At 48.7% G+C, this 27542-nt stretch overlaps 1 protein-coding gene across 6 annotated transcripts in view; it reads right to left on the bottom strand.

The window, feature by feature from the left end:
* RAD18 (RAD18 E3 ubiquitin protein ligase) overlaps nt 1-27542 on the bottom strand; it is a 618600-nt gene that overhangs the window by 528513 nt on the left and 62545 nt on the right. For all 6 annotated transcript variants that reach the window (XM_068252779.1, XM_068252778.1, XM_068252780.1 and 3 more), the window contains exon 4: nt 26598-26668. In XM_068252779.1, the coding sequence (XP_068108880.1) occupies nt 26598-26668 (71 nt within the window). The remainder of the gene's footprint in view (nt 1-26597; nt 26669-27542) is intronic.

The following is a 27542-nucleotide window of genomic DNA, read 5'->3' on the forward strand; positions in this document are numbered from 1 at the left end:
AGCAGAGGGAAAAGCTCAGAAAACAAATTCTCCTTATTCCCTAAAAGAAAGAAGTCTTTGTGTTTCTGACGAGCAAAAACTAAAGCGCTGTACACACCAATGAGGGATGCAGTCGAGAGGGGGCGGGGCTGCTGTACACACCAATGAGGGATGCAGCCGAGAGGGGGCGGGGCTGCTGTACACACCAATGAGGGATGCAGCCGAGAGGGGGCGGGGCTGCTGTACACACCAATGAGGGATGCAGCCGAGAGGGGGTGGGGCTGCTGTACACACCAATGAGGGATGCAGCCGAGAGGGGGCGGGGCTGCTGTACACACCAATGAGGGATGCAGCCGAGAGGGGGCCGGGCTGCTGTACACACCAATGAGGGATGCAGCCGAGAGGGGGCGGGGCCTGCTGTACACAAGAATGAGGGATGCAGCTGAGAGGAGGCGGGGCTGCTGTATACACGAATGAGGGATGCCGCAGAGAGAGGGGGCCGGGCTGCTGTACACACAAATGAGGGATGCAGCTGAAAGGAGGCGGGGCTGTTGTACACAGGAATGAGGGGTGCAGCCAAGAGGGGGCGGGGCTGCTGTACAAACGAATGAGGGATGCAGTCAAGAGGGGGCAGTGGCTGCTGTACACACAAATAAGTGGTGCTGCTGAGAGGCGGTCGGGCTGCGGTACACAAGAATGAGGGATGCAGCTGAGAGGAGGCGGGGCTGCTGTATACACGAATGAGGGATGCCGCTGAGAGGGGGCCGGGCTGCTGTACACACAAATGAGGGATGCAGCTGAGAGGAGGCAGGGCTGCTGTACACAGGAATGAGGGATGCAGCAGAGAGGGGGGGGCTGCTGTACACACGAATGATGGGTGCAGCCGAGAGGGGGCGGGGCTGCTGTACACACCAATGAGGGATGCAGCCAAGAGGGGGCGGGGCTGCTGTACACACCAATGAGGGATGCAGCCAAGAGGGGGCGGGGCTGCTGTACACACCAATGAGGGATGCAGTGGCTGCTGTACACACAAATAAGGGGTGCCGCTGAGAGGGGGCCGGGCTGCTGTACACAAGGATGAGGGATGCAGCTGAGAGGAGGCGGGGCTGCTGTATACACGAATGAGGGATGCCGCTGAGAGGGGGCGGGGCTGCTGTACACACAAATGAGGAATGCAGCTGAGAGGAGGCGGGGCTGCTGTACACAGGAATGAGGAATGCAGCTGAGAGGAGGTGGGGCTGTTGTATACACGAATGAGAGATGCAGCCGAGACGGGGCGGGGCTGCTCTACACACAAATGAGATATGCAGCCGAGAGGGAACGGGGTTGCTGTACATACGAATGAGGGACACAGCCGAGAGGGGATGGGGCTGCTGTACACACGGACGAGGGAATGAGCCGAAATAGGGCGGGGCTGTTGTACACACGAATGAGGGATGCAGCCGAGAGGGGGCAGGGCTGCTGAACACACAAATGAGGAATGAAGCCGAGAGGTGGCGGGGCTGCTGTACACGCGAATGGGGGATGCAGCCGAGAGGGGTCAGGGGCTGCTGTACACGTGAATGAGGGATGCAGCAGAGAGGGGGCGGGGCTGCTGTACACACAGACGAGGGAATGAGTCGAGATTGGGCGGGGCTGCTGTACACAAATGAGCGATGCAACCAAGAGGGGGAGGGGCTGCTGTACACGCGAATGAGGGATGCAGCCGAGAGGGGGCAGGGCTGCTGAACACACGAATGGGGGATGCAGTCGAGAGGGGTCGGGGCTGCTGTACACGTGAATGAGGGATGCAGCAGAGAGGGGGCGGGGCTGCTGTACACACAAATGAGCGATGCAACCAAGAGGGGGAGGGGCTGCTGTACACGCGAATGAGGGATGCAGCCGAGAGGGGGCGGGGCTGCTGTACACACAAATGAGCGATGCAACCAAGAGGGGTCGGGGCTGCTGTACACGTGAATGAGGGATGCAGCAGAGAGGGGGCGGGGCTGCTGTACACACAAATGAGCGATGCAACCAAGAGGGTCGGGGCTGCTGTACACGTGAATGAGGGATGCAGCAGAGAGGGGGCGGGGCTGCTGTACACACAAATGAGCGATGCAACCAAGAGGGGGAGGGGCTGCTGTACACGCGAATGGGGGATGCAGCCGAGAGGGGGCGGGGCTGCTGTACACACAAATGAGGGATGCAGCCCAGCAGGAATCAACAACCAATCTCTCTAGGGCGACATTGCAGGGTGGAGGCTGTACAGACGTGTCACTAGCCTGCAGGCAGATCGCTGGCTGAGAGGGGGTAGGGCTGCTGTACACACCTATGAGGCATACAGCCTGGTGGGAATAAGGACTCAATCCCTCATTCTATGACTTGAAGAGGAGCTGTAGTGAGAATAATGCAATAAAATAGCTTATTTTTTACAATATTACTTTATAAATTATGCAGTGTTCACCAATTGTAAAATCTTTCCTCACCATGATTTACACTTTAAAATGTATCACAGCTGGTGACATCTTTAGTACTAGCAGGAACATCACTGTGAATGTTTGTCTACTGAGAAAACTAGAGAATGCTCTTGGAGGAGAATTCCACATATCTAAACAGCCTAGGATGTGACATCACTGGGAAGGCGGGGCTACATACAATTATACAGCAATACATAGGAAGTGGTTCTGATGCTGAAACCAGGAAAATTATGAAAAAAGTGGGCAACCTGAATAATTTACTGCATTCTGCTATAGGTCACTACAGAGCCTCTTTAAAGCAGACCTGAACTCAGAACTTCCTCTCCCAAAAGTAAACTAACCTTTAAAGAAAACCATTTCTTTGTTACCGCTGATACAAATCCTGCAATAAATCTGCAGTGTGTCAACTTCCTGCTTTCATGGAAGCAGACATAGGGTTAACATCCTGTCCTTTCAAATTTGCTTCTGTGCTGTGGCAGGCAGCTAATACAGCTGAGGGATCAAATTACAATTTGTGATTAGGCACAGATAAAGGGGAATTAGACAGGCTAAACTCTCTAAATACATACAGGGTACACATTATACCATTGACTATTATCAGATCATGTCTGCCACGACAAACAATTACCAGTGTTGCATCCGCTACAAGGAGGCAGGCATTTTAGGATTTGTCTTCTGGACCTCTGACCCCATGTGACCCCGCTCAGGTCTTGGGATTGGTTGCTGATCCCATGTGACCCTGCTCAGGTCTTGGGATTGGTTGCTAGCCCCATGTGACCCCGCTCAGGCCTTGGAACTGGTTGTTGACCCAATGTGAACCTGCTCAGGCCTTGAGATTGGTTGCTGACCCCATATGACCCCGCTCAGGCCTTGGAACTGGTTGCTGACCCATGTAACCCCGCTCAGGTCTTGGGATAGGTTGCTGACCCATGTGACCGCGCTCAGGTCTTGGGATAGGTTGCTGACCCCATATGACCCCGCTCAGGTCTTGGGATTGGTTGCTGACCCCATTTGACCCCGCCTCAGGCCCTGGAACTGATTGCTGACCCCATGTGACCCCGCTCAGGTCTTGGGGTTGGTTGCTGACCCCATATGACCCCGCTCAGGTCTTGGGATTGGTTGCTAGCCCCATGTGACCCCGCTCACGCCTTGGGATTGGTTGCTAGCCCCATGTGACCCCGCTTACGCCTTGGGATTGGCTGCTAGCCCCATGTGACCCCGCTCAGGTCTTGGGATTGGTTGCTGACCCCATGTGACCTCGCTCAGTTCCTGGGATTGCTCGCTCAGGCAAGAAGTGGAACTCTGTGAGTGAAGCCCTAGAGGTGGTGGAAATGTTATTTGCAGGAATGAAGAATTTCTGCGACAGTGGTTTGCAGTGCCAGCTGTGACTTGAAGCTGAGAGTATTTCAAGGAGATGACAGAAGTATTGCTTAAAGCAGAATTAAACTGAAAAAAAAGTATGTGTTGTAGATGTGATTTATCCAGGCCGCACATGACAGGCTGCTGAGACTCCACAAGTAATGCCAGGAAAACAAGTTATACATCAGCTACTGATCCGCTGTATGCGGCAGGACAGCCAAAGGAAGGCTAGACAGCCACACAGGATGTCATCTTCTCCTCAGCGCAAAAGGAAAATGTATTTATACTACTGAGCACATCCTCAACGTCCGCGGGACTTCAAGGGAACCTGAAGTGAGAGGAATATGGAGGCAGCCATCTGCACTCTCCAATAAAGAATGCCAGTGACGTGACTTCTGTGCTGAAGCTCCGCCTCTAATACTTTAAAGAGGAACTCCAGTGAAAACATAATGAAAAAAAAGTGCTTAATTTTTACAATAATTATGTATAAATAATTTAGTCAGTGTTTTCCCATTGTAAAATCTTTCCTCTCCCTGATTTACAGGCCGACATTTATCACATGGTGACATCTTTACTGCTGGCAGGTGATGTCAGTGAAAGGAGATTATTATTTATTTTATTATTATTTATTGTATTTATAAAGCCCCAACATATTATGCAGATGATGCATTTTTGGCAGTTGGAAACAGCTGTTATTTCCCACAATGCAACAAGGATCCCACAGTGTGATGTCAGTACCCATTTCATTCGTTATCAGTTGCTGAGCAGATGCAGTCATTAGAACAATTGTGCAGAGAGCAGAAAGTTGTTTCTCTGCATGCCCTTAGTTGTCAGTCTCTCAGGACAGGCCCCCCTGTGGCTTCTGGGCCCCCCTGCGGCTGCATCCCTTGCAGGGTCTATTGTTACGCCCCTGCGTTTGAGAAAAGGAAAAGATTTCTTGTGGGAAAGGGGGCATCAGCTACTGATTGGGATGAAGATCAATCCTTGGTTACAGTTTCTCTACAGTAAGTCACTGGTCCAGAATGAGCATGCAGAATAGATGTTGAGACTCCACTGGCTGCATGCTTGTGACAGGTGTGTGACAAACAACTAAAGCCAAAAGCGCAGCATGACAGCCAGAAAACCGACATTGTTTATAAGGAAATGAAGATGGCAGCCTCCATATTCTGCTCACTCAGGTTCCCTTTAAGCTGCACACCGTAGCAAATACGAGCCAACTGGGATGAGCGCTGGTCAGACAGTAGGAATGGATACTGCTCCACTCCAACCTGAATTATCGCAAATTCTTTCTGTTTTAACCACTTCGGTACCAGCAGCCTCTGCCCCCTTAAGGACCAGAGGCTGCTGGTACACTAAAATGCCGCATACCGACAAATCGCCGCAAAAAGCCACCGCTCCCGCCAGTCACGCCGCAGGCTGCTCTCTCTGCCGTCTCTGACGGCAGAGTGCTGTGCGCCGGTCAGGAGCCGCTTTCATTGGCTCCTGACCCTGTCACTCAATGTAAGCCAATGGGATTGGTTTATAGTAATGACAGGGCCAGGAGCCAATGAAAACGGCTCCTGCCCGGCTCACAGTGCTCTGCCGTCATAGAGGCGGCAGGGCAGCACATTGCGGCGGGTAGAGAGCGGCAAGAGTGGCGGGAACACGCGGTGAATGGGACGTAGAGCTTACATCCGGTCATAACCGCAGCTCCACCCGCCCGACGTAGATTTGTACTGCGTCGGTCCGAAATTGGTTAAGAAAGCAAACTCTTGTTTTCCTTAGTATTTTAGTAAGGGGGCTTTTAGGACCATTGTAGCCCCTCACACACTCCAATGAGTACTGGTTCATCATGAGCTTGCTGGTTAGTCTGTACCTCTCGGTGTTACAAGCCCTACTCCATAGAGCCAAATTAATCCATGCCATGCACTGATGAGGATCAAACAATCCAAAACAGTCAGTATGGATGTTGGATTGTTATTGCTCTGTACCAATTAACAAGCTGACACATCATTGCATTCCAGCGGTCCTGGAAGTGTGTTTAACTTCTAAGTGTAACAATGGTTAATTTGCATATATTCAGCAGTGATGCACTGGGAGACATCTCGAGCTCACTCCAACCTGAATTATCGCAAATTCTTTCTGTATTAGGAAAGCAAATTTTTGTTTTTGTTGCTCCTCAATCTATTTCCTTCTTTGCATGTGAAAGGCCAGCTCTTTCTAGACATGTCCATTTAAAATGGCTACAGACCTTCCGACTCCACAAATGCAAACCCAGATGGGCTCCTCACAACCCAGATACAATGTAAAAGTCCATAACCGCTAAACATTTACACTTGGGAGACAGTGGCTGAGGGTCTGTCGCATGCGACGGTCGTCGCGATATTGAATGCCATTACTTCTACACACACCATCAACCACGTTGGAGTGAGTTTTCACAAAATGCTCATGTGATACATTTGATCGATTTTGACCCAAAATCAATCGGGCATGCTTGCTGTGGCATCAATTATCAGATCAGATGGAAGCAAGAAGTTTTAAATCAGGATGATACCATTTACTCAGATGGTCGAGCCACAGAAATCGCTAGATGTATGGGTACCTTAAGACGTCAGCTGGTAATGCCCGCAGTAAGATTGCCCACCAGTGCCAATGGTAAAAGGCTACAGGCCGTTTTTTTAATGACTAAGATATTTTTAATAGCAGTAGGTTATTATACCGAGTTAGCCATGAGTAAAAGCAAGCAGTTTTGAATCAGGATGATACCATTTATTGGCTAATTTAAAAGAATAAGAGTAAGCAAGCTTTCAGCTGTATAGCAATCGTCTGGATTCAATCCTGATATACATGCAACATCAAAAGGGATACACAGATTTTTTTCAAGCATGAATACATGTCATTAGGATGCCTAAAGTGAAACAGGACATCTAAACAAGAAGTCTTATCTCAGCTAATAATCTCTCACCCCATTTAAATGTCCTGTTTCACTTTAGGCATCTTAAAGCGGAACTGAAAGGTTAAAAAAAAAATAAAAATGTTTCACTTCCCTGGGGCTTCGGCCAGCCCCTTGCAGCCTTTCTGCCCCCGCCGGTACTCAACGATCCTGCACTCTCATGCTGCCAGCTACTTTTGGTTCGGTCATACCGTCGACTTGTAAGTGGTCTGCAACTGCGCCTGTGCGCCCCACATATCTTTCTTTGCGTTCCAGCCCCTAATAGCGCAGGATGCTATAGCGGGCGGTAACGCAAAGAAAGCTACATGTGTCTCGAGGCGCACACGCACAGTTGCCGCTTTGACTGAACCGAAAGTAGCTGGCGGTGGGAGAACAGAGGATTGTTGAGGACCGACGCAGGACAGGAAGACTGCAAGGGGCTGGCAGAAGCCCCAGGTAAGTGAAACACTTTGGTTTTTTTTTTTTACCTTTCTGTTCCGCTTTAATGACATGTATGCTTGGGAAAAAAAAAAAAACCATGTATCCCCTTTTGATGCTGCATGTATATACAGTAGATGTCTGTTACAACATCTAGTGAGCAAACAGGACAGATGCCCGATGAAGGCTATACAGCCGAAAGCTCGCTTACTCTTATTCTTTAAAGTTAGCCAATAAATGGTATAGTATCATTCTGATTCAAACCTTTTTGTTAAGATTTTTTTTTCCCTATCTTAGAAGCGTTTGAGAAGAGCTGCTGATGGATTGCCTAACAACCCCTTGGCCAACGCTTGATAAAAATCCATACAGGAAGTACAATCACGCCACCAGCAAATGAGACAATAAATTCATTTTTATTTAGGTTATTATTAGAATAGTAATTTGAAAAGCGGGCTCACTGAAAAAAGCGCAATACTTTCGCATTAAAGACCCCTCCTCAGTTATTGTTTAGCCAGCAGCAGTCATTGAAGCGGGCCATGCCTGAGAGAGCAGGGAGAGCTGATGGCTTGTACAAGGCTGTCCTCCCATTTAAAAGGGTCTGTGATCAGTGTTATAGTAGATCCGTGAAGTGGAAATTTCATTACAACAATAAATTGCCTGGGAGCTCCCGGAACCATTGGCTGTGACTGCTCATTAAGCAGCTCTGTACCTGGTGCACATCTGAGGGGGATGCTTATACAATCCACGGCACCACCTGACAGCCGCGCCAAACTCGCCCGTCGTTCCATCTGAGGGGAATGCCGATACAGGCCAAGCACCACCTGACAGACAGCCGTGCCAAACTTGCCTGTCGTAAAACATCTGAGGGGAATGCTGATACAGGCCGTACACCACCTGACAGCCGTGCCAAACTCACCTGTTGTTCCATATGAGGGGAATGCCGATACAGGCCGTGCACCCCCTGACAGTCAGCCGTGCCAAACTCGCCTGTCGTAACATCTGAGGGGAATGCGGATACAGGCCATGCACCACCTGACAGACAGCCGTGCCAAACTCGCCTGTCGTTCCATCTGAGGGGAATGTTGATACAGGCCGTACACCACCTGACAGACAGCCGTGCCAAACTCGCCTGTCATTCCATCTGAGGGGGATGCGATACAGGCCGTACACCACCTGGCAGACAGCCGTGCCAAACTCCTATCATTCCATCTGAGGGGAATGCCGATACATTCCGTACACCGCCTCACAGACAGCCGTGCCAAACTCTCCTGTCGTTCCATTTGAGGGGAATGCCGATACAGTTCGTACACAACCTGACATACAGCCGTACCAAACTCTCCTGTCGTTCCATCTGAGGAGAATGCCAATACAGGTCGTGCACCACCTGACAGACAGCCGTGCCAAACTCGCCTGTCATTCCATCTGAGGGGAATGCTGATACAGGCCGTACACCACCTGACAGACAGCCCTGCCAAACTCGCCTGTCGCTCCATCTAAAGGAAATGCTGATACAGGCCGTACACCACTTGACAGACAGCCGTGCAAAACTCTTCTGTCGTTCCATCTGAGGGAAATGCCGATACAGGCCATACACCACCTGACAGACAGCCGTGCCAAACTCCCTCGTCATTCAATCTAAGGGAATGCTGATACAGGCTGTGCACCACCTGACAGACAGCCGTGCCAAAGTCTCCTGCCGTTCCATCTAAGGGGTATGCTGATACAGGCCATGCACCACCTGACAGACAGCCGTGCCAAACTCCCCTGTCGTTCTATCTGAGGGGAATGCTAATACAGGCCGTACACCGCCTGACAGCCAGCTGTGCCAAACTCGCCTGTCGTTCCATCTGAGGGGAATGCTGATACAGGCCGTACACCACCTGACAGACAGCCATGGCAAACTCCCCTGTCGTTCCACCTGAGGGGAATGCCGATACAGGCCAAGCACCACCTGACAGACAGCCGTGCCAAACTTGCCTGTCGTAAAACATCTGAGGGGAATGCTGATACAGGCCGTACACCACCTGACAGCCGTGCCAAACTCACCTGTTGTTCCATATGAGGGGAATGCCGATACAGGCCGTGCACCCCCTGACAGTCAGCCGTGCCAAACTCGCCTGTCGTAACATCTGAGGGGAATGCGGATACAGGCCATGCACCACCTGACAGACAGCCGTGCCAAACTCGCCTGTCGTTCCATCTGAGGGGAATGTTGATACAGGCCATACACCACCTGACAGACAGCCGTGCCAAACTCGCCTGTCATTCCATCTGAGGGGGATGCGATACAGGCCGTACACCACCTGACAGACAGCCGTGCCAAACTCCTATCATTCCATCTGAGGGGAATGCCGATACATTCCGTACACCGCCTCACAGACAGCCGTGCCAAACTCTCCTGTCGTTCCATTTGAGGGGAATGCCGATACAGTTCGTACACAACCTGACATACAGCCGTACCAAACTCTCCTGTCGTTCCATCTGAGGAGAATGCCAATACAGGTCGTGCACCACCTGACAGACAGCCGTGCCAAACTCGCCTGTCATTCCATCTGAGGGGTGTGCTGATACAGGCCGTGCACCACCTGACAGACAGCCCTGCCAAAATCCCCTATCGTTCCATCTGAGGGGAATGCTGATACAGGCCGTACACCACCTGACAGACAGTCATGGCAAACTACCCTGTCGTTCCACCTGAGGGGAATGCCGATACAGGCCATGCACCACCTGACAGACAGCCGTGCCAAACTCACCTGTTGTTCCATCTGAGGGGAATGCTGATACAGGCCGTACACCACCTGACAGACAGCCGTGCCAAACTCGCCTGTCGTTCCATCTGAGGGGTGTGCTGATACAGGCCGTGCAGCACCTGACAGACAGCCGTGCCAAACTCCCTCATCTGTCCCACAACCCCACACTCATTTATGAGAATCAAGGAGTCAGTGCACCCTTTGTTCTCCAAAGCATCAGTGAAAGTTGTCAGTGGCGGCTCCAGCTTCAAAGTATTGGGAGGGCACAAATGGGGCACGATGGAAGGCTGGTGGTATTTGGGTCATCAAAACTGATGTATATGTACGGTGATCTTTATATATTTTTGCTTAACTCAGGTGATAAAACTAAGGCTAACTAGTTCAGTAATGATAGGAACCGAATGTATACATCACAAATAAAACTCAGAGGCTTTTAAACAGAGCAGATTGACCAAATGATGGTGCTATTAAGAAAGAAAAGTTACCTACAGATATATTTGGCTGCAATGCTTCATTCCTTACTTGCTAGCAAGCTGCTCCTGTTTGGACAGATCACAGACAAATCATTCCAGCGCCCAAACTGTGTCTCACTACAAGCAGAGGGAGGGGGAAGAGGCCGAAGGGAGAGAAACTGTGTGTGTAATTCCTTATCTTAGTATCTAAGTATTGCTGCATATTAGAGCTTGTATCCGTCTGCTCCAATACAGCTTGTTGCTGCAACAGCTCCTGAATGACGTGTCTTTTTTCTGTGTTTACCTGTGGTTTTGCAGGTGTGGTGTACCTGCAGGACACTGTGCACCAGTTGACCGAACTGGTTTATACCTAAGGTGAGGAGTCCTCCTATAGTCCCTGCAAAGTTGCGAGCGGGCACCGGGGGATTTGAAACTCACCTCTCTTACCAATGTCCCTCGTGGAATCTCCATGGCAACAGGGCGTCAGATGATGTGACGTCAGGACGTGCAAGCGTATTAAACGGTGGCTGCCAGCGTGTATGACCTGGTGAGGTTGTCCTCTGCAGCGTACGGGTCCGGGTGCCAGCGGCTGAGTGCGGAGCTGTGGCAAAGGAAATAGCGGCTGCTAGGGGCTGGAGGAAGCCTGGTGTAAGTAAATGTCTTTTTCAGCTACTTGGACCTTCTCTTTAAACGCTGTAATAAATGGGACAAGTAGGCAAACAAAATGTGTGGGTATTAATTACAGTAGCACGTCTGATTTTAAAAACTATAATAGATGAAAACTGGGAAATTTGTATTTTCCATCTTATTCCCTTTAAAATTAAAATAATTCTTAGCAAAAAGTACCATCCAAAGAAAGCCTAATTTGTGGCGAAGAACCCAAGAAAACAATGTACGGACCATATAGGTGTGATAAGTAGTGATAAAGTTATCGCTGAATGAATGGGAGGAGCGCTGAAGTGTGAAAATTGCTCTGGTTTTTAAGGGGAAAAACTCTTAAGGGGCCCAATACACAACGATTTTCCCGCCGATATACAGCCGTTTCGATCACAGTGTTCGAAACGGCTGTAAAATCGCCACGCACACTGCTGACAGAACAATCGATTTCCATCCAAAATCGATCGTCCCCGTTGACCCATCCGTGCGGAAGATTTTTCTCGGTCGCCGGCGGGTCGGGAGTGCGTCGTTAGCGGCGTTCGAATGCCCGACGACCGATGCAATACAGTGGTAATACATTACCTGCTCCAGCCAGCACGAGTCCCCTGGTCTTCTTCTCCGCTTCGGGCTCCAGAGCTACACAGAACTTCCTGTCTCGGCAGTAAGTTTAAACAGTAGAGCGCCCTCTACTGTTTAAACTTCCCATGGACAGGAAGTTCAGGAGCGGAGCCGGAGCGGAGAAGAAGACAGCGGGGTCTCGCGCCGGCCAGAACAGGTAATGTATGCAGGGGGAGGGGGGAGCGGCAGCAGCGCCAGCTTCACAGATTGTGTTCGGTTTCAGGATGAAATCGATTCACAATCTGTTTGCAGTAAAGGTGGCCATGCGATCCCTCTCTGATCAGATTCGATCAGAGAGGGATCTATCTGTATGTCGAATCTGATGGCAAATCGACCAGTGTATGGCCACCTTTAGATGTGAAGTGGTTAAGTATATACATTGCAAAAAGTAGAGACGTGCCATGCACAAGACTTTACTCATTGCTAATTATTGTAAATGCGCTTTAATATGCATAAAAATAAAGTGGTGGCTGAAGCAGGATTTAATGCCTAAGAACATCTGTACGCACACAGCCAGATCTACTAAAGCACATGCATGTGCCGCTTAAAGGCCCATAATGTGAACTTCTGCTGCTTGTGAAAGTCTCCCATCCGTTGCCCCAGCAGCAGAGCTTGTGTGGATGAAGCGGAGGCCTGGCTGTCATAGCGTGGATGTCTCCCATCCGTTGCCCCAGCAGCAGTGCTTGTGCGGATGAAGCGGAGGCCTGGCTGTCATAGCGTGACAGTCTCCTATCCGTTGCCCCAGCAGCAGCGCTTGTGCGGATGAAGCGGAGGCCTGGCTGTCATAACGCGAGTCTCCCATCCGTTGCCCCAGCAGCAGCACTTGTGCGGATGAAGCGGAGGCCTGGTTGTCATAGCGTGACAGTCTCCTATCCTTTGCCCCAGCAGCAGCGCTTGTGCGGATGAAGCGGAGGCCTGGCTGTCATAGCTGGACAGTCTCCCATCCGTTGCCCCAGCAGCAGCACTTGTGCGGATGAAGCGGAGGGCTGGTTGTCATAGCGTGACAGTCTCCTATCCGTTGCCCCAGCAGCAGCGCTTGTGCGGATGAAGCGGAGGCCTGGCTGTCATAGCGTGACAGTCTCCCATCCGTTGCCCCAGCAGCAGCACTTGTGCGGATGAAGCGGAGGCCTGGCTGTCATAGTGTGAATGTCTCCCATCCGTTGCCCCAGCAGCAGTGCTTGTGCGGATGAAGCGGAGGCCTGGCTGTCATAACGCGAGTCTCCCATCCGTTGCCCCAGCAGCAGCACTTGTGTGGATGAAGCGGAGGCCTGGCTGTCATAGCGTGACAGTCTCCCATCCGTTGCCCCAGCAGTAGCGCTTGTGCAGATGAGGCAGAGGCCTGGCTGTCATAGCTGGACAGTCTCCCATCCGTTGCCCCAGCAGCAGTGCTTGTGTGGATGAAGCGGAGGCCTGGCTGTCATAGCGTGGATGTCTCCCATCCGTTGCCCCAGCAGCAGTGCTTGTGCGGATGAAGCGGAGGCCTGGCTGTCATAGCGTGGATGTCTCCCATCCGTTGCCCCAGCAGCAGTGCTTGTGTGGATGAAGCGGAGGCCTGGCTGTCATAGCGTGGATGTCTCCCATCCGTTGCCCCAGCAGCAGCACTTGTGCGGATGAAGCGGAGGCCTGGCTGTCATAGTGTGAATGTCTCCCATCCGTTGCCCCAGCAGCAGTGCTTGTGCAGATGAAGCGGAGGCCTGGCTGTCATAGTGTGAATGTCTCCCATCCGTTGCCCCAGCAGCAGCGCTTGTGCGGATGAAGTGGAGGCCTGGCTGTCATAGCGTGACAGTCTCCTATCCGTTGCCCCAGCAGCAGCGCTTGTGTGGATGAAGCGGAGGCCTGGCTGTCATAGCGTGACAGTCTCTCATCCGTTGCCCCAGCAGCAGCGCTTGTGCGGATGAAGAGGAGGCCTGGCTGTCATAGCGTGACAGTCTCATCCGTTGCCCCAGCAGTAGCGCTTGTGCGGATGAAGCGGAGGCCTGGCTGTCATAGCGTGACAGTCTCTCATCCATTGCCTCAGCAGCAGCGCTTGTGTGGATGAAGCGGAGGCCTGGCTGTCATAGCGTGACAGTCTCTCATCCGTTGCCCCAGCAGCAGCGCTTGTGCGGATGAAGCGGAGGCCTGGCTGTCATAGCGTGACAGTCTCTCATCCGTTGCCCCAGCAGTAGCGCTTGTGCAGATGAAGTGGAGGCCTGGCTGTCATAGCGTGACAGTCTAATCCGTTGCCCCAGCAGTAGCGCTTGTGCGGATGAAGCGGAGGCCTGGCTGTCATAACGCGAGTCTCCCATCCGTTGCCCCAGCAGTAGCGCTTGTGTGGATGAAGCGGAGGCCTGGTTGTCATAGCGTGACAGTCTCCTATCCGTTGCCCCAGTAGCAGCGCTTGTGCGGATGAAGCGGAGGCCTGGCTGTCATAGCGTGACAGTCTCCCATCCGTTGCCCCACCAGTAGGGCTTGTGCGGATGAAGCTGAGGCCTGGCTGTCATAGTGTGAGTGTCTCTCATCCGTTGCCCCAGCAGCAGTACTTGTGCAGATGAAGCGGAGGCCTGGCTGTCATACCGTGACAGTGTCTCATCCGTTGCCCCAGCAGCAGCGCTTGTGCGGATGAAGCGGAGGACTGGCTGTCATAGCGTGACAGTCTCTCATCCGTTGCCCCAGCAGCAGCGCTTGTGCGGATGAAGCGGAGGCCTGGCTGTCATAACCTGACAGTCTCCCATCCGTTGCCCCAGCAGCAGCGCTTGTGTGGATGAAGCGGAGGCCTGGATGTCATAGCGTGACAGTCTCTCATCCGTTGCCCCAGCAGCAGCGCTTGTGCGGATGAAGCGGAGGCCTGGATGTCATAGCGTGACAGTCTCTCATCCGTTGCCCCAGCAGCAGTACTTGTGCGGATGAAGCGGAGGCCTGGCTGTCATAGTGTGACAGTCTCTCATCCGTTGCCCCAGCAGCAGCGCTTGTGCGGATGAAGCGGAGGCCTGGCTGTCATAGCGTGACAGTCTCATCCGTTGCCCCAGCAGTAGCGCTTGTGCGGATGAAGCGGAGGCCTGGCTGTCATAGCGTGACAGTCTCTCATCCGTTGCCTCAGCAGCAGCGCTTGTGTGGATGAAGCGGAGGCCTGGCTGTCATAGCGTGACAGTCTCATCCGTTGCCCCAGCAGTAGCGCTTGTGTGGATGAAGCGGAGGCCTGGCTGTCATAACGCGAGTCTCCCATCCGTTGCCCCAGCAGTAGCGCTTGTGCGGATGAAGCGGAGGCCTGGTTGTCATAGCGTGACAGTCTCCTATCCGTTGCCCCAGTAGCAGCGCTTGTGCGGATGAAGCGGAGGCCTGGCTGTCATAGCGTGACAGTCTCTCATCCGTTGCCCCAGCAGCAGCGCTTGTGCGGATGAAGCGGAGGCCTGGCTGTCATAGCGTGACAGTCTCTCATCCGTTGCCCCAGCAGCAGTACTTGTGCGGATGAAGCGGAGGCCTGGCTGTCATAGCGTGACAGTCTCTCATCCGTTGCCCCAGCAGCAGAGCTTGTGCGGATGAAGCGGAGGCCTGGCTGTCATAACCTGACAGTCTCCCATCCGTTGCCCCAGCAGCAGCGCTTGTGTGGATGAAGCGGAGGCCTGGATGTCATAGCGTGACAGTCTTTTATCCGTTGCCCCAGCAGCAGCGCTTGTGCGGATGAAGTGGAGGCCTGGATGTCATAGCGTGACAGTCTCTCATCCGTTGCCCCAGCAGCAGTACTTGTGCGGATGAAGCGGAGGCCTGGCTGTCATAGTGTGACAGTCTCCTATCCGTTGCCCCAGCAGCAGCGCTTGTGCGGATGAGGCGGAGGCCTGGCTGTCATAGCATGACCGTCTCCCATCCATTGCCCCAGCAGCAGCACTTGTGCAGATGAGGCGGAGGCCTGGCTGTCATAGCATGACCGTCTCCCATCCATTGCCCCAGCAGTAGCGCTTGTGCGGATGGAGCGGAGGCCTGGCTGTCATAGCGTGGATGTCTCCCATCCATTGCCCCAGCAGTAGCACTTGTGCGGATGAGGCGGAGGCCTGGCTGTCAGTCATTCGTTGTGCTACGGCCCTCCACTTGGCAGCCACATCGATCAGGCACGGTTCCGAGACTCTCTTGTAATACATCATGCTTTTAATATGATCCAGCCCTCAAGCAAATAGACAAAATAACCAGCTCCAAGAAGGACAGCATTGCAATAAAATCATATTTTCACCAGTTACTCAGCCCGCAATCGTTTCAGAACAAGGTTATTCCGACGTTTCATTTTTCTGCATCCAGGGGTGAAAGGCGAGGAGCGCACATAAGATAAAATCCGGACAAATAAAGGAAGAAAGTCTGAGCGCTGTACGGAAATCACTAAATGCTAATAAATGTAAAGGATTAAAAGACCCTGATAACGGGGCAGAGCTCAAGCTGAGCTGAGAATGGTTGTGGATTTAGTGGGTGACTATTAAAGAAGCTCTGTTATAACATATTGTATAGTAGAATGCAGTACATTGTTCAGGATACCCACTTTTACTTTAACTAATTTATAAATTGTTGTAATATTGTGAAAACATATGCAATTTTATTCATTAAAGCGGATCCGAAAACTATAACAAGTAACTTGTCTATATATCTTATCTAAAGTTTAGATAGTTTACACAGCAAATCTAGCTGCAAACAGCTTTAATAGAAAATGATTATTTCTTCCTGTGATACAATGACAGCAGCCATGTTGTTTGTAAACATTACACTGAGGCAGGCTTATCTGTATCTTGATCACTAAGCCTGTGAAGAAAACCTAATCCCGCCCCTCCTCCCCTCTGCCTCTGAAATCAATGGCAAGTAACACCTCCTCCTCCTCATGCCCAGACTGAGCTCCCATGAGCCCTTGCTACTGCCAAGGCTCTCTGAAAACCTGTGGGCATGGTTTATTTAGTTTATAGGGAATTAGAGTATTAAAACAAAAAAAAAAAAGTATTTGGCTTGAGGAATGCCCTATAAACAATAGGAAAGGAACACAATTATGCAATGAGTAAAAGTTCACCTCGGATCTTAAGTCATGTTCACTAAATCTCCTGTCAAATTGCCGGCAAGGTGTGCAGATACAGCGGGGGGCGGCAGCAGGTAAAGTATAATTGCACGGAGCAGAGCGGTTGGGGCGGGGAGATGGGGAGACATGAGGCTGATTCCTGAGATATGTCATGCTGAAATTGATTGGGAATTGGCATGCGGTTTATGGCACACAACAGATCTCTCTCTTGGTTGATCGGTTTAGACATAGTCTGATGTATGAGCACCTTAAAGTGGTATAAAACTGACATAACATTCAATAAAAATGTGTTTTCCTACTTTTTATTACATATTCAGTTACCATATACGCATTTGCGCATGTTGTTGGTTTACAAATTCCCAAAGTACAGTTTTTCTGCTCTGAAAGCTTCCATTGCATTTTATTCATATATTTTAATAGATAAATACAGAAGCTATCTAGTGATAATTCCTCATATATCTCTGCTTGTCAGCTCAGTACAGTTCCGTTTCAGCACATGGCTGGCTGTAATAATTGTAGCAACAGAGGAATGTAAAGAAAAGATAATGTTATCACCACTTCGGGTGCGCATCACAAGCTTTTCGGATGCGGATCACAAGAGCTTTCCACTGCAGAATAAAGTTCTGTTTTTAAAGAGAAACCGTGACCAATGATTAGACTTCATCCCAATCAGTAGCTGATACCCCCTTTTCCATAAAAGAGATCTTTTCATTTTCTTAAACCGATCATCAGGGGCCTCTGTATAGCTGATATTGTGTTGAAACCCCTCCCACAGTGTGATGTCAGGACCATGGTGCTGACACACTGTGGGATCCTTGTTGATTTGTGGGAAATAACAGCTGTTTCCAACTGCCAAAAAAAGCAAGAAGCAGCTACTTCCACTGACATCACCTGCCAGCAGGAAAAAGGTCACCATATGATAAATGTCAGAATGTAAATCAAACAAACAAACACAGAACATTTATATCGCGCTTTTCTCCTGGCGGACTCAAAGCGCCAGAGCTGCAGCCACTAGGACGCTCTCTATAGGCAGTAGCAGTGTTAGGGAGACTGGCCCAAGGTCTCCTACTAAATAGGTGCTGGCTTACTGAACAGGCAGAGCCAAGATTCGAACCCAGGTCTCCTGTGTCAGAGACAGAGCCCTTAACCATTACACTATCCAGCCCCCTGCAGGGAGAGGAAAGATTTTACAATGGGCAAACACTGACTAAATCATTTATAAATCATTATTGTAAAAATTAAGCACTTTTGTTCATTACGTTATTTTCACTGCAGTTCGTCTAACTCAGGGGTCTCAAACTCAGGGGTCTCCGCCATTTGTGGCCCTCGATACAATATTTTGTGGCCCTCGCCAGCAAAAGCTTACTTATAGTTCACTTCAGTGCTCCCAAGTAATCCGCCGCATCCCCGCCGCTAAACCAGGGCTGCAGAGCCCCCAAATCGCCCGGGGGGCAATCCGCCGGCATTTCCTGGAAGGGGCAGAGCTTTCAGCCGCATGGATCGCCGCCTCTCCCCGCCCCTCTCTGTGAAGGAAGAGTGAGAAGGGCGGGTAGAGGTGGCGATGCGCTGCGATTGACGTCAGGAGGGGCAGAGCTGAAGCTGAAAGCTCTGCCCCTTCCAGGAAATGCCGGTGGATTGCCCCCTGGGCGATTTGGAGGCTCTGCAGCCCACGTTTTGCGGCGGGGACGCGGCGGATTACTTGTAATGGGAGCACTGAAAAAAATAGTTTGCTTCAGTATGAATTTGATTTTGAAATAAAAATCAATGAAAGGGCTTTTCGTCGGAGGTGCTGATTGATTGATTCCCTTATGCGGCCCAGCCTCATCCTGACTTTGCCTCCTGTGGCCCCCAGGTAAATTGAGTTTGAGACCCCTGCTCTAACTGTTTGAATGCTGTTCTGCTACAATTTTTTTTTCTTATGAGAGTACTTTTAAGGATGTAAATAATCTTTTCGAACAAAAAAAGGAAATGCTGGGTTTCAGACCACTTTAACTGCTGAGGCAAAGTTGAGCTGTATTTGCAGATTAAACAAAGCATAGAAGATTCCCCTGCTTCTAGGTGTAAACAAAGAACTTTCTCTGCTTTATTTGCTGTGCAAATGCTTAAGTGGACCTGAAATCTTGCACAGGACAAAAGGAAAATATAGAGAAATGCACCCTATATGTATTTAGCAAGTTTAGCTGTCTATTTCCCCCTCATCTGTGATTAATCACATTGTAATTTGATCTTGCAGCTATGTCAGCTAGATGCCTCGGAAGAGAAGCTAATTTGTAAACACAGAATGTTAACCTTATGTCTGCTTCCATGAAAGCAGGAAGTAGACACTGCAGACTTATTACAGGATTTGTATCAGCTGTAACAAAATAAATGTTTTTCTTTAAAGGTCATTATGCTGTTGCTCATCTTTTAGAGCAGAAGATCTGTGTTCAGGTCCGCTTTCATTACAATTCGTCCAGCAACTCATCAATAAACTTCAGCCAAGTGGTACTTTGCCTTTCAGTGACTTTAAACCAGTCTTTTACTGTTTTGCATTAGCTTTCTTTTAGAACAGAAATGCAATTTTGAGTCACACCACTCCCCTGGGATCTCCTAGTAATGCCTGAGTGCCAGAAAGGACAAGAGACCTTCTGAGGACCTGTGACGTCCACGCCTGAACTGGTCGGAGTTGTACTAGTGGCAGAATGCGGACCTAAATATTAGACAGGTGATCGTAACACTACGGCTGATGGTTCCGGCCATTTTTTTTCCACAAAAGTTAAACATTCACTGAAAGAAGGTAGTAAACACAAGCTATAGACATCTAAGCTCCCGCAGCAGACTGGTGTCAGTTAAAAAGACCCTGAAGCGGAAAAAAATTATGATATAATGAATTGGTTGTGTAGTATGGATAATTACTAGAATATTAGTAGCAAAGAAAAAAATCTCCTTTTTATTTTCAGTTATATAGTGTTTTTTATAACATTGCATCATTCTCTAATATTTGCAGTTTATACACTACTCAGCATTCTAAATGTTTTTACAAAGCAGGCCAGTAAACTATTGATCTATCCTCTGCAGAGAAAAAGAAAAGACATTGACTGACAGTTGAGATAAACTTCAGAAGACAGAAACTCTCTGTGACTTTGAAAGTCGTGGAGCTCAAAGGCTCTTTTGCATAGATAACTGGAGTGCGGAATATAACCCTGCATTTCAACTTTGCTCTAAAACATTATTTACAGTATATTATATGCAACCAGCATTTTTTTTTTTTACTAGACCAGCATTGGAAGGGTTACACAGGGCTTTAAAGTCCCTAGAGATTTCTGCAACTGAATCCGAACTTGAGTTAGATACTTTTTGTTTACAAATATGTGTTTATTATGACTCATCTCTCTCACTGAGAAGGAGCTTGGAGGACAGCCAAAGAGATGTATCTATTGATAAACAGTTACACACTAACTAAATAGAATGTAACCATCTGAATGTCTGCACGGAACTTAAAACCTCTGTGTTTAACCCTTCCAATGCTGGTCTAGTAAAAAAAAAAATGCTTTTTGCATATAATATGCTGTAAATAATGTTTTAGAGCAAAGTTGAAATGCAGGGTTATATTCCGCTTTAACGCTTCCTGTACTGGAAACAATATTAGACTCATGTCTCTGCTCCTAATGTTTTATCCCTTTAGGCCCATACACACGTCAGATTTTTCCGAACGACGGGTCGTTTGAACGTCCCGTCGTTCAGTCGTCCGCCCGCCAAATCAAACTCAGTCTCATCACGTGAACGACAGTCTGTACACACGACCGATTTGGCGGGCGGACGACTGAACGACGGGACGTTCAAACGACACGTTGTTCACGAAAATCCGACGTGTGTATGGGCCTTTAGCTGTACTACACATACAAATCATTCTATCATATATATTTTTTTTGCTTCAGGGTCTCTTTAAACATGCGGAAATGTGACATTTCCATCCTCCTGCACTCTTCCACACTTCAGTAAGCTGGAACAATGCCTTCATTTGCCGAGTCGCCTTTTAAATAAGATTCGTCCTTCTGTGCAGCAGAATGGCAGCCGCTGGGGAAATCCATTTTGTTTGCAGGGTGAAAATAAATTAGGTTTATTTTCAAGGAACGGATTTGCTAGTCGGCTGAAACACACAAAATGCTAGTGGCGACCAGAAAAATTGCGCTGTAAAAGCAAGGACAGGACCCATACAGCTGGTCTGTAAAATATTATTATACAATGAATACTCTAATATCCATACCGGACTATTAATCACATGAGCATCTTTGCAAAAGTACAATAACACTGTTTTTTAGGAGACTATTTTTAATTTTGAAGTAAAGCTGTCAGTTTATAAAGGTACTCAGACTAAACACACATTAAGAACTTTAAACCAGTATTGAATTTCATCCCAATCAGTAGGTGATACCCTCTTTCCCATGAGAAATACCTTTTCTCAAATAGGTCATCTAGGGGGATCTGTGTGGCCAATACTGTAATAAAACTCTTCCTACAGTGTGATGTCAGGGCCACGGCTATGACAGTTCCATGTCTGTGAACCTTGTTGCATTGTGGGAATTAAAATCCCAAACAAGCAGTATCATAGGCAAACGTGGGGGGGGGGGGGGGGGGATTACAGCTGCGCAGAGTCCCCCTCAGACCAAGGCGGATGCAGTGTCTGGGGACAGGCACAAGTTGAGACACCAGAATATCTGCAGGCATTCTGCAGCTCACAGCACTGCCCCCTTGCTTTCTCTGCTACAGTAGACTTTGGATGGAGCAGCAGCGTGTGTTCAGAGCGTGGAGCAGCAGCGTGTGTTCAGAGCGTGGAGCAGCAGCGTGTGTTCAGAGCGTGGAGCAGCAGCGTGTGTTCAGAGCGTGGAGCAGCAGCGTGTGTTCAGAGCGTGGAGCAGCAGCGTGTGTTCAGAGCGTGGAGCAGCAGCGTGTGTTCAGAGCGTGGAGCAGCAGCGTGTGTTCAGAGCGTGGAGCAGCAGCGTGTGTTCAGAGCGTGGAGCAGCAGCGTGTGTTCAGAGCGTGGAGCAGCAGCGTGTGTTCAGAGCGTGGAGCAGCAGCGTGTGTTCAGAGCGTGGAGCAGCAGCGTGTGTTCAGAGCGTGGAGCAGCAGCGTGTGTTCAGAGCGTGGAGCAGCAGCGTGTGTTCAGAGCGTGGAGCAGCAGCGTGTGTTCAGAGCGTGGAGCAGCAGCGTGTGTTCAGAGCGTGGAGCAGCAGCGTGTGTTCAGAGCGTGGAGCAGCAGCGTGTGTTCAGAGCGTGGAGCAGCAGCGTGTGTTCAGAGCGTGGAGCAGCAGCGTGTGTACAGAGCGTGGAGCAGCAGCGTGTGTACAGAGCGTGGAGCAGCAGCGTGTGTACAGAGCGTGGAGCAGCAGCGTGTGTACAGAGCGTGGAGCAGCAGCGTGTGTACAGAGCGTGGAGCAGCAGCGTGTGTACAGAGCGTGGAGCAGCAGCGTGTGTACAGAGCGTGGAGCAGCAGCGTGTGTACAGAGCGTGGAGCAGCAGCGTGTGTACAGAGCGTGGAGCAGCAGCGTGTGTACAGAGCGTGGAGCAGCAGCGTGTGTACAGAGCGTGGAGCAGCAGCGTGTGTACAGAGCGTGGAGCAGCAGCGTGTGTACAGAGCGTGGAGCAGCAGCGTGTGTACAGAGCGTGGAGCAGCAGCGTGTGTACAGAGCGTGGAGCAGCAGCGTGTGTACAGAGCGTGGATCAGCAGCGTGTGTACAGAGCGTGGATCAGCAGCGTGTGTACAGAGCGTGGAGCAGCAGCGTGTGTACAGAGCGTGGATCAGCAGCGTGTGTACAGAGCGTGGAGCAGCATGTATACAGAGCGTGGAGCAGCAGCGTGTACAGAGCGTGGAGCAGCAGCGTGTGTACAGGGCGTGGAGCAGCAGCGTGTATACAGAGCGTGGAGCAGTAGCGTGTGTACAGAGGGTGGAGCAGTAGCGTGTGTACAGAGCGTGGAGCAGCAGCGTGTGTACAGAGTGTGGAGCAGCAGCGTGTATACAGAGTGTGGAGCAGCAGCGTGTATACAGAGCGTGGAGCAGCAGCGTGTACAGAGCGTGGAGCAGCGTGTGTACAGAGCGTGGAGCAGCAGCGTGTATACAGAGCGTGGAGCAGTAGCGTGTGTACAGAGTGTGGAGTTGAAAAAAACATTTTGTCTTTGAATTTTCTCAACTCAATTTTCTCAGAAACAACAAGTTCTTTTTGAAAACAAAATTATTATTTTTTTACTTGTTCCAACAGAATCGAATTTTGCAATTCAAGCAGGTCGATCGCAAGTCAGGTGTTTGTAAGTTGGGTACTCCCTGTATCTTGACAAATAAGTGCCATTTACTGTATTTTTTGGACTATTAGACTCACTTTTTCTCCCCAAAATTCACTGCATGTTATAGTCCAAATGCAGAGAGTTCCTGACTTGTGACCGCCAGCCAATACGAACCTCCAACCCGCTGCAATCTCGGGACTCCCTGTACTGTACCCATACAGAGGAGGACACAGGGAGACACAAAGAAGCACAGAAGAGGACACAAGGGGGAAAGAGGAGGACACAAGGTACAGGGGGGGCATGAGATACAAAGGGGGCATAATCCACAAGATGCCTCTTCACCAGGGATGCACCAGGTTTAGTATATTTTGTTTCCCTGGTTTTTGCCCTCTAAACCTAGGTGTGTCTTATCGTCAGGAGTGCCTTATAGTTTGAAAAATACGATACCTTTTTTTTTTTTTTGGGGGGGGGGGGGGGAGTACTTGATATGAAAAGTATTTTGGAAAATTATCCACTGACACTTTTTTTTAAAAAAAAATTTTATATACAGCTTGCAAAAGTAATGAGAGCTTTGGAAAAAATAAAAAACAAAGAAATGTAAGCTCCAAGCCTCCAATCTGTGCATCTCAACACAAAAGTTTAGCAGCGCCCGGAACTCTGCGAGTCAGAAGCCGAGACCTGGACGGAGCAGCAAGATTTGTCACTTGTTTTCCAAGAGGAAGGAAATTAGATTACGCCACAATCTGCATAATTCGTTATGTAAATAGGCAGATGCTTTACCTCCAAATCAAATGCAATCAAAACAAATGGATTTGATGTGCCCCAGGCAGGGCTTCCTTCCTCGCAAACAGATCCGAGACGAGGAGAATAATGCCAGACAAATGAGACGTCTGAATAAAGGAAAATGGGCTTTAAAATGCTGAGTGGTTCGCGTTCACTAGGGATATGGAGCCGGGATGGAGGTGGACTGAGCTCTTCAAAAGTTTCACTGAAAACCGGAAAAACACTAAAAAGGCAAAAGGCGGTTCTTTATTTTGGTCAAATGTTTTTCTATTACCATGCGGATTTATTGGCAGTGTTTGTTTTATCAGTGTATGAGCAGGGGCGTAACTAGACTTATTAGGGCCCCCCTGCAAGAATGATAGCATGGGGCCCCCTTGGTCCCCAAACCCCATGAGGGTAACATGATTGGGAGCCAGCGAATGGCAGCAAGAAGTGTTCTGCTGTAAAGTGTCTAGAAGCAGGAAAAAAAATTACACACGCTCCCGCTACTTGCTATTCTGCATGGCGGGTGGAGGTGGCAAAGACGATTTTTGTGAGCAAACAGGGATATTTCCTTGCTAATTGGATACACTTGTGGTTGGGGAGAGGAAGGAGGGCCTTGAAGCCTCTGGGCTCCCCTGCAATGGCAGTGGTCACAGGGGTGATTGCTATTTCCATGTATATTAGCTTGATTAGGTTATATAAAAACACCTGGTAAGCATAAGGGTGTCCACTAATGATCCAATTTTACCTTCCAATCAACCTTCCGATTGATCAGATTGAATCACATTGGATACGGTTGATGGAACCAATCCATTACAAACGATCAGATTATCAATCTGTGTTTTTTGGATCGATTCTATATTAAATGATTGGATCGGAAGGTCGATCGTTCAGTGAAATTGGATGGTTTAGTGGGCACTTTAACAGACTACCACCCTGCAACCTAGGAATGAAAGTCGCCACAGATTTGCCAGTGGTGAGCATAAATTTCATAATGCCAATCATGACCTCTGACCTGAGGAAGAAGAAAAGTAATGTTTAAGAATGGCCAAGTCAAAGTCCTGATTCTAATCCAACTGAAATGATGTGAAAGGATCCGAAGCATGCAGTTCACTTATGGAACACTATAGATATCTATGAGTTGAAGCTAGTCTTTAAAGAGCAAGAAGCTAAAATGCTACCATGCCAATATGCAGAACTGTTCAACAGTGACTGGAAATGTACAGCAGTAAGGAGGAGCTTATCAGTTACTAAGGAAAAGGTCCATATATTTCTTTGGGCAAGAAGACTATTCACATTTTTTTCCCACTTTTTTTTTCCTTCCGTGGCAAATCATCCGTCAGGCTGCATTTCACAGAGGAAAAAGGCCCTTATGTAAATATGAATCCTTTTCGGACGCAATAATATTTCACTCATTCGTGTAACTGAGTTCTCATCAGGGCTGTGGAGTCGGTACACAAATCAGCTCACTACGTCCCCCTAGTTTATGAAACCTCTGACTCCAGGTACCCAAAATTGCTTCGACTCCTCTCAACTCCGACTCCTTAGACTAATACTTACGATACGGTGTTGGTACAAAAATCATCCGACTCCAAAGCCTTAGTTTATGAAGCCACCAACTCCAGGGCCCATATGCAATTAACTTTTTACCTGAGTTTTCTCCTAGGAGATACTCTTTTTCTTCTATTTAAAATAACTTCCCAGCAGTTTTCAACTAAAAAAGTACCGAAAAGTGGATAAAAAGGTACTATCAAAATTATTTTGAGTATTTTCTTGCTTGCTGGTGTGTAAAAGGCATTTTATTTAAAAGTTTAAAAAATATCACCTAGGAGAAAACTCAGGAGAAAGAGAGAATTGCGTATGGGCCCTGGAGTTGGAGTCGGTGGTTTCATAAACTAAGGCTTTGGAGTACCCAAAAATTGTCCCAACTACGACTCCACAGCCCTGGTTCTCATCAGGGCTGTGGAGTCGGTACAAAAATCCACTGACTCAGTTTAGGATTCCTCCGACTCCTCTAATTTGCATATTACAATCTTGTTGATTGAAAGTATGTAACATAAAATTCGTCTCTTAACTGCCAACGCTTAGGAATGTTAAAAGACAACTGAAGTGAGAACTGAGAAGGATATGGCTGAATTACCAGGACTCATAGCAGAAGATCCAGGTGGTGGAGGACAGCGAGGGACTGATTAGCCTGAAGGGGGCTGGAGGAAGCCCCAGGTATGTATAAAACTTTGCTTTTCATCCGTCTCAGATTCCATTTAATTCGTAGTCACCAAACCAAATTTTAACATATCAAATTATTTGATTTCATGAGCAAAGAGACATTTGCATAAATCAGAATCAACGCAGAATTATTTCCATCTCGTTGACCATCTCTATTAGTGACACAGCTACACATCAGGCTTTATTCTTACAGCATAGATGTTATTTAGTATATATAAGAGATTCCTATGTACACATCATATATACAGTCACAATCAGATATGTATATCTGACCTTAAAAATACAGGGACTGCTTTATTGAAGCAGCACAAGTAACTAATTTTGATTGGTTTATTTAATTTTTGTGGACTAAGCACAGCTATTACTGTATGTATAAATTATTTATGATGACTATTATCTGAGAAATACAACATTTTATCATAGTTTCTATTTTAATTACAGTTTAAATTCATTAGGAGTCGGAGTCAGTGCATTTTTTCCCGACTCCGACTCCGACTCCAGGCACCCAAAATTGCCCTGACTCCACAGCCCTGGTTCTCATTAAGATTTTGGAATTACATGAAGAAAAAAAAACATTTTGAGCAGTTATCTCCAACTTTCAAAAGGGGTTCACAGACTTAAATGAACTGCTGCACACACACTGTAACAGACTGTTCATTGAGAGAATGAAGTAAAATAACTGAGGTACTATAGAGGGGCACCTACCGAGCAGCGAGGAAAGTTTGCACCAATTCATCCAGGAGGCGGTTGTTCCGTAACTCAGGCTCAGTAACCGTCTGCCATAGGAAAAATATATTTCAGAGCAAAATCTGTGTTCATCACAGACACACAGACAGACAACAGACCCATAACGCTGTGCAGAACTCACCTCATAAGCATATGTTCGCTCACATAAGGACACAATTAAAGTGGTCTGAAAATCTGACATAACATTAGATAAAAAGTGTTTTCCTTTTTATTATTCATACAGTTATCATATTTGCTTTTGTGCTTAAGTAATATGGTCTGTGTACAAATTACAAGTTTCCAAAGCGTAGTTTATCTTGCCCTGAAAGCTCGTTTTTTTCCGATCGATTTTCATAGAAGTGAATGGAAATCGATTGGAAAATCGATCATAAAAGCGCAAATCGATCAAAATTCAGATGGGACATGTTGGAAATAATCGATCTGGCAGGTAAGTCCGCCAGAAAATGGTATGGTGTGTACCTAGCAGAACGGTTTCAATGATGTTCAGCTACAATGTTTCTCTGTGATAGCTTTAAAGCTGTAAGGAATCTTTTAGAGCAAAGTAGAAATGCGGAGTTTCAGACCACCTAGGACAACTGAAGTAATAGTGATATGGAAGCTGCCATATTTTTTTTTTTTAAACAATACCAATTGCCTGGCAGCCCTGCTGGTCTCTGTAGCTGCAGTGCTGTCTGAATCACACCAGAAACAAGCATGCATCCAATCTTGTCAGATCTGTCCCAGGGTCCTCTCCGTAGTAGTTGCTGACCTCGCCAGGTCGCCATCTTCTGCGCCAGCGAGCCGCTGCATAGCTCGTGATCGCGCGTTCTGTGCAGGCTCCAAGCCATTTGAGCGCAATCGCAAGTAGCACAGCCACGCGCTCGTGCAGAAGATGCAGACCTGGCAAGGTTGGCATCTGCAATG

The sequence above is a fragment of the Hyperolius riggenbachi genome, chromosome 9, assembly GCF_040937935.1.
Source record: "Hyperolius riggenbachi isolate aHypRig1 chromosome 9, aHypRig1.pri, whole genome shotgun sequence".
NCBI classification, from domain to species: domain Eukaryota; kingdom Metazoa; phylum Chordata; class Amphibia; order Anura; family Hyperoliidae; genus Hyperolius; species Hyperolius riggenbachi.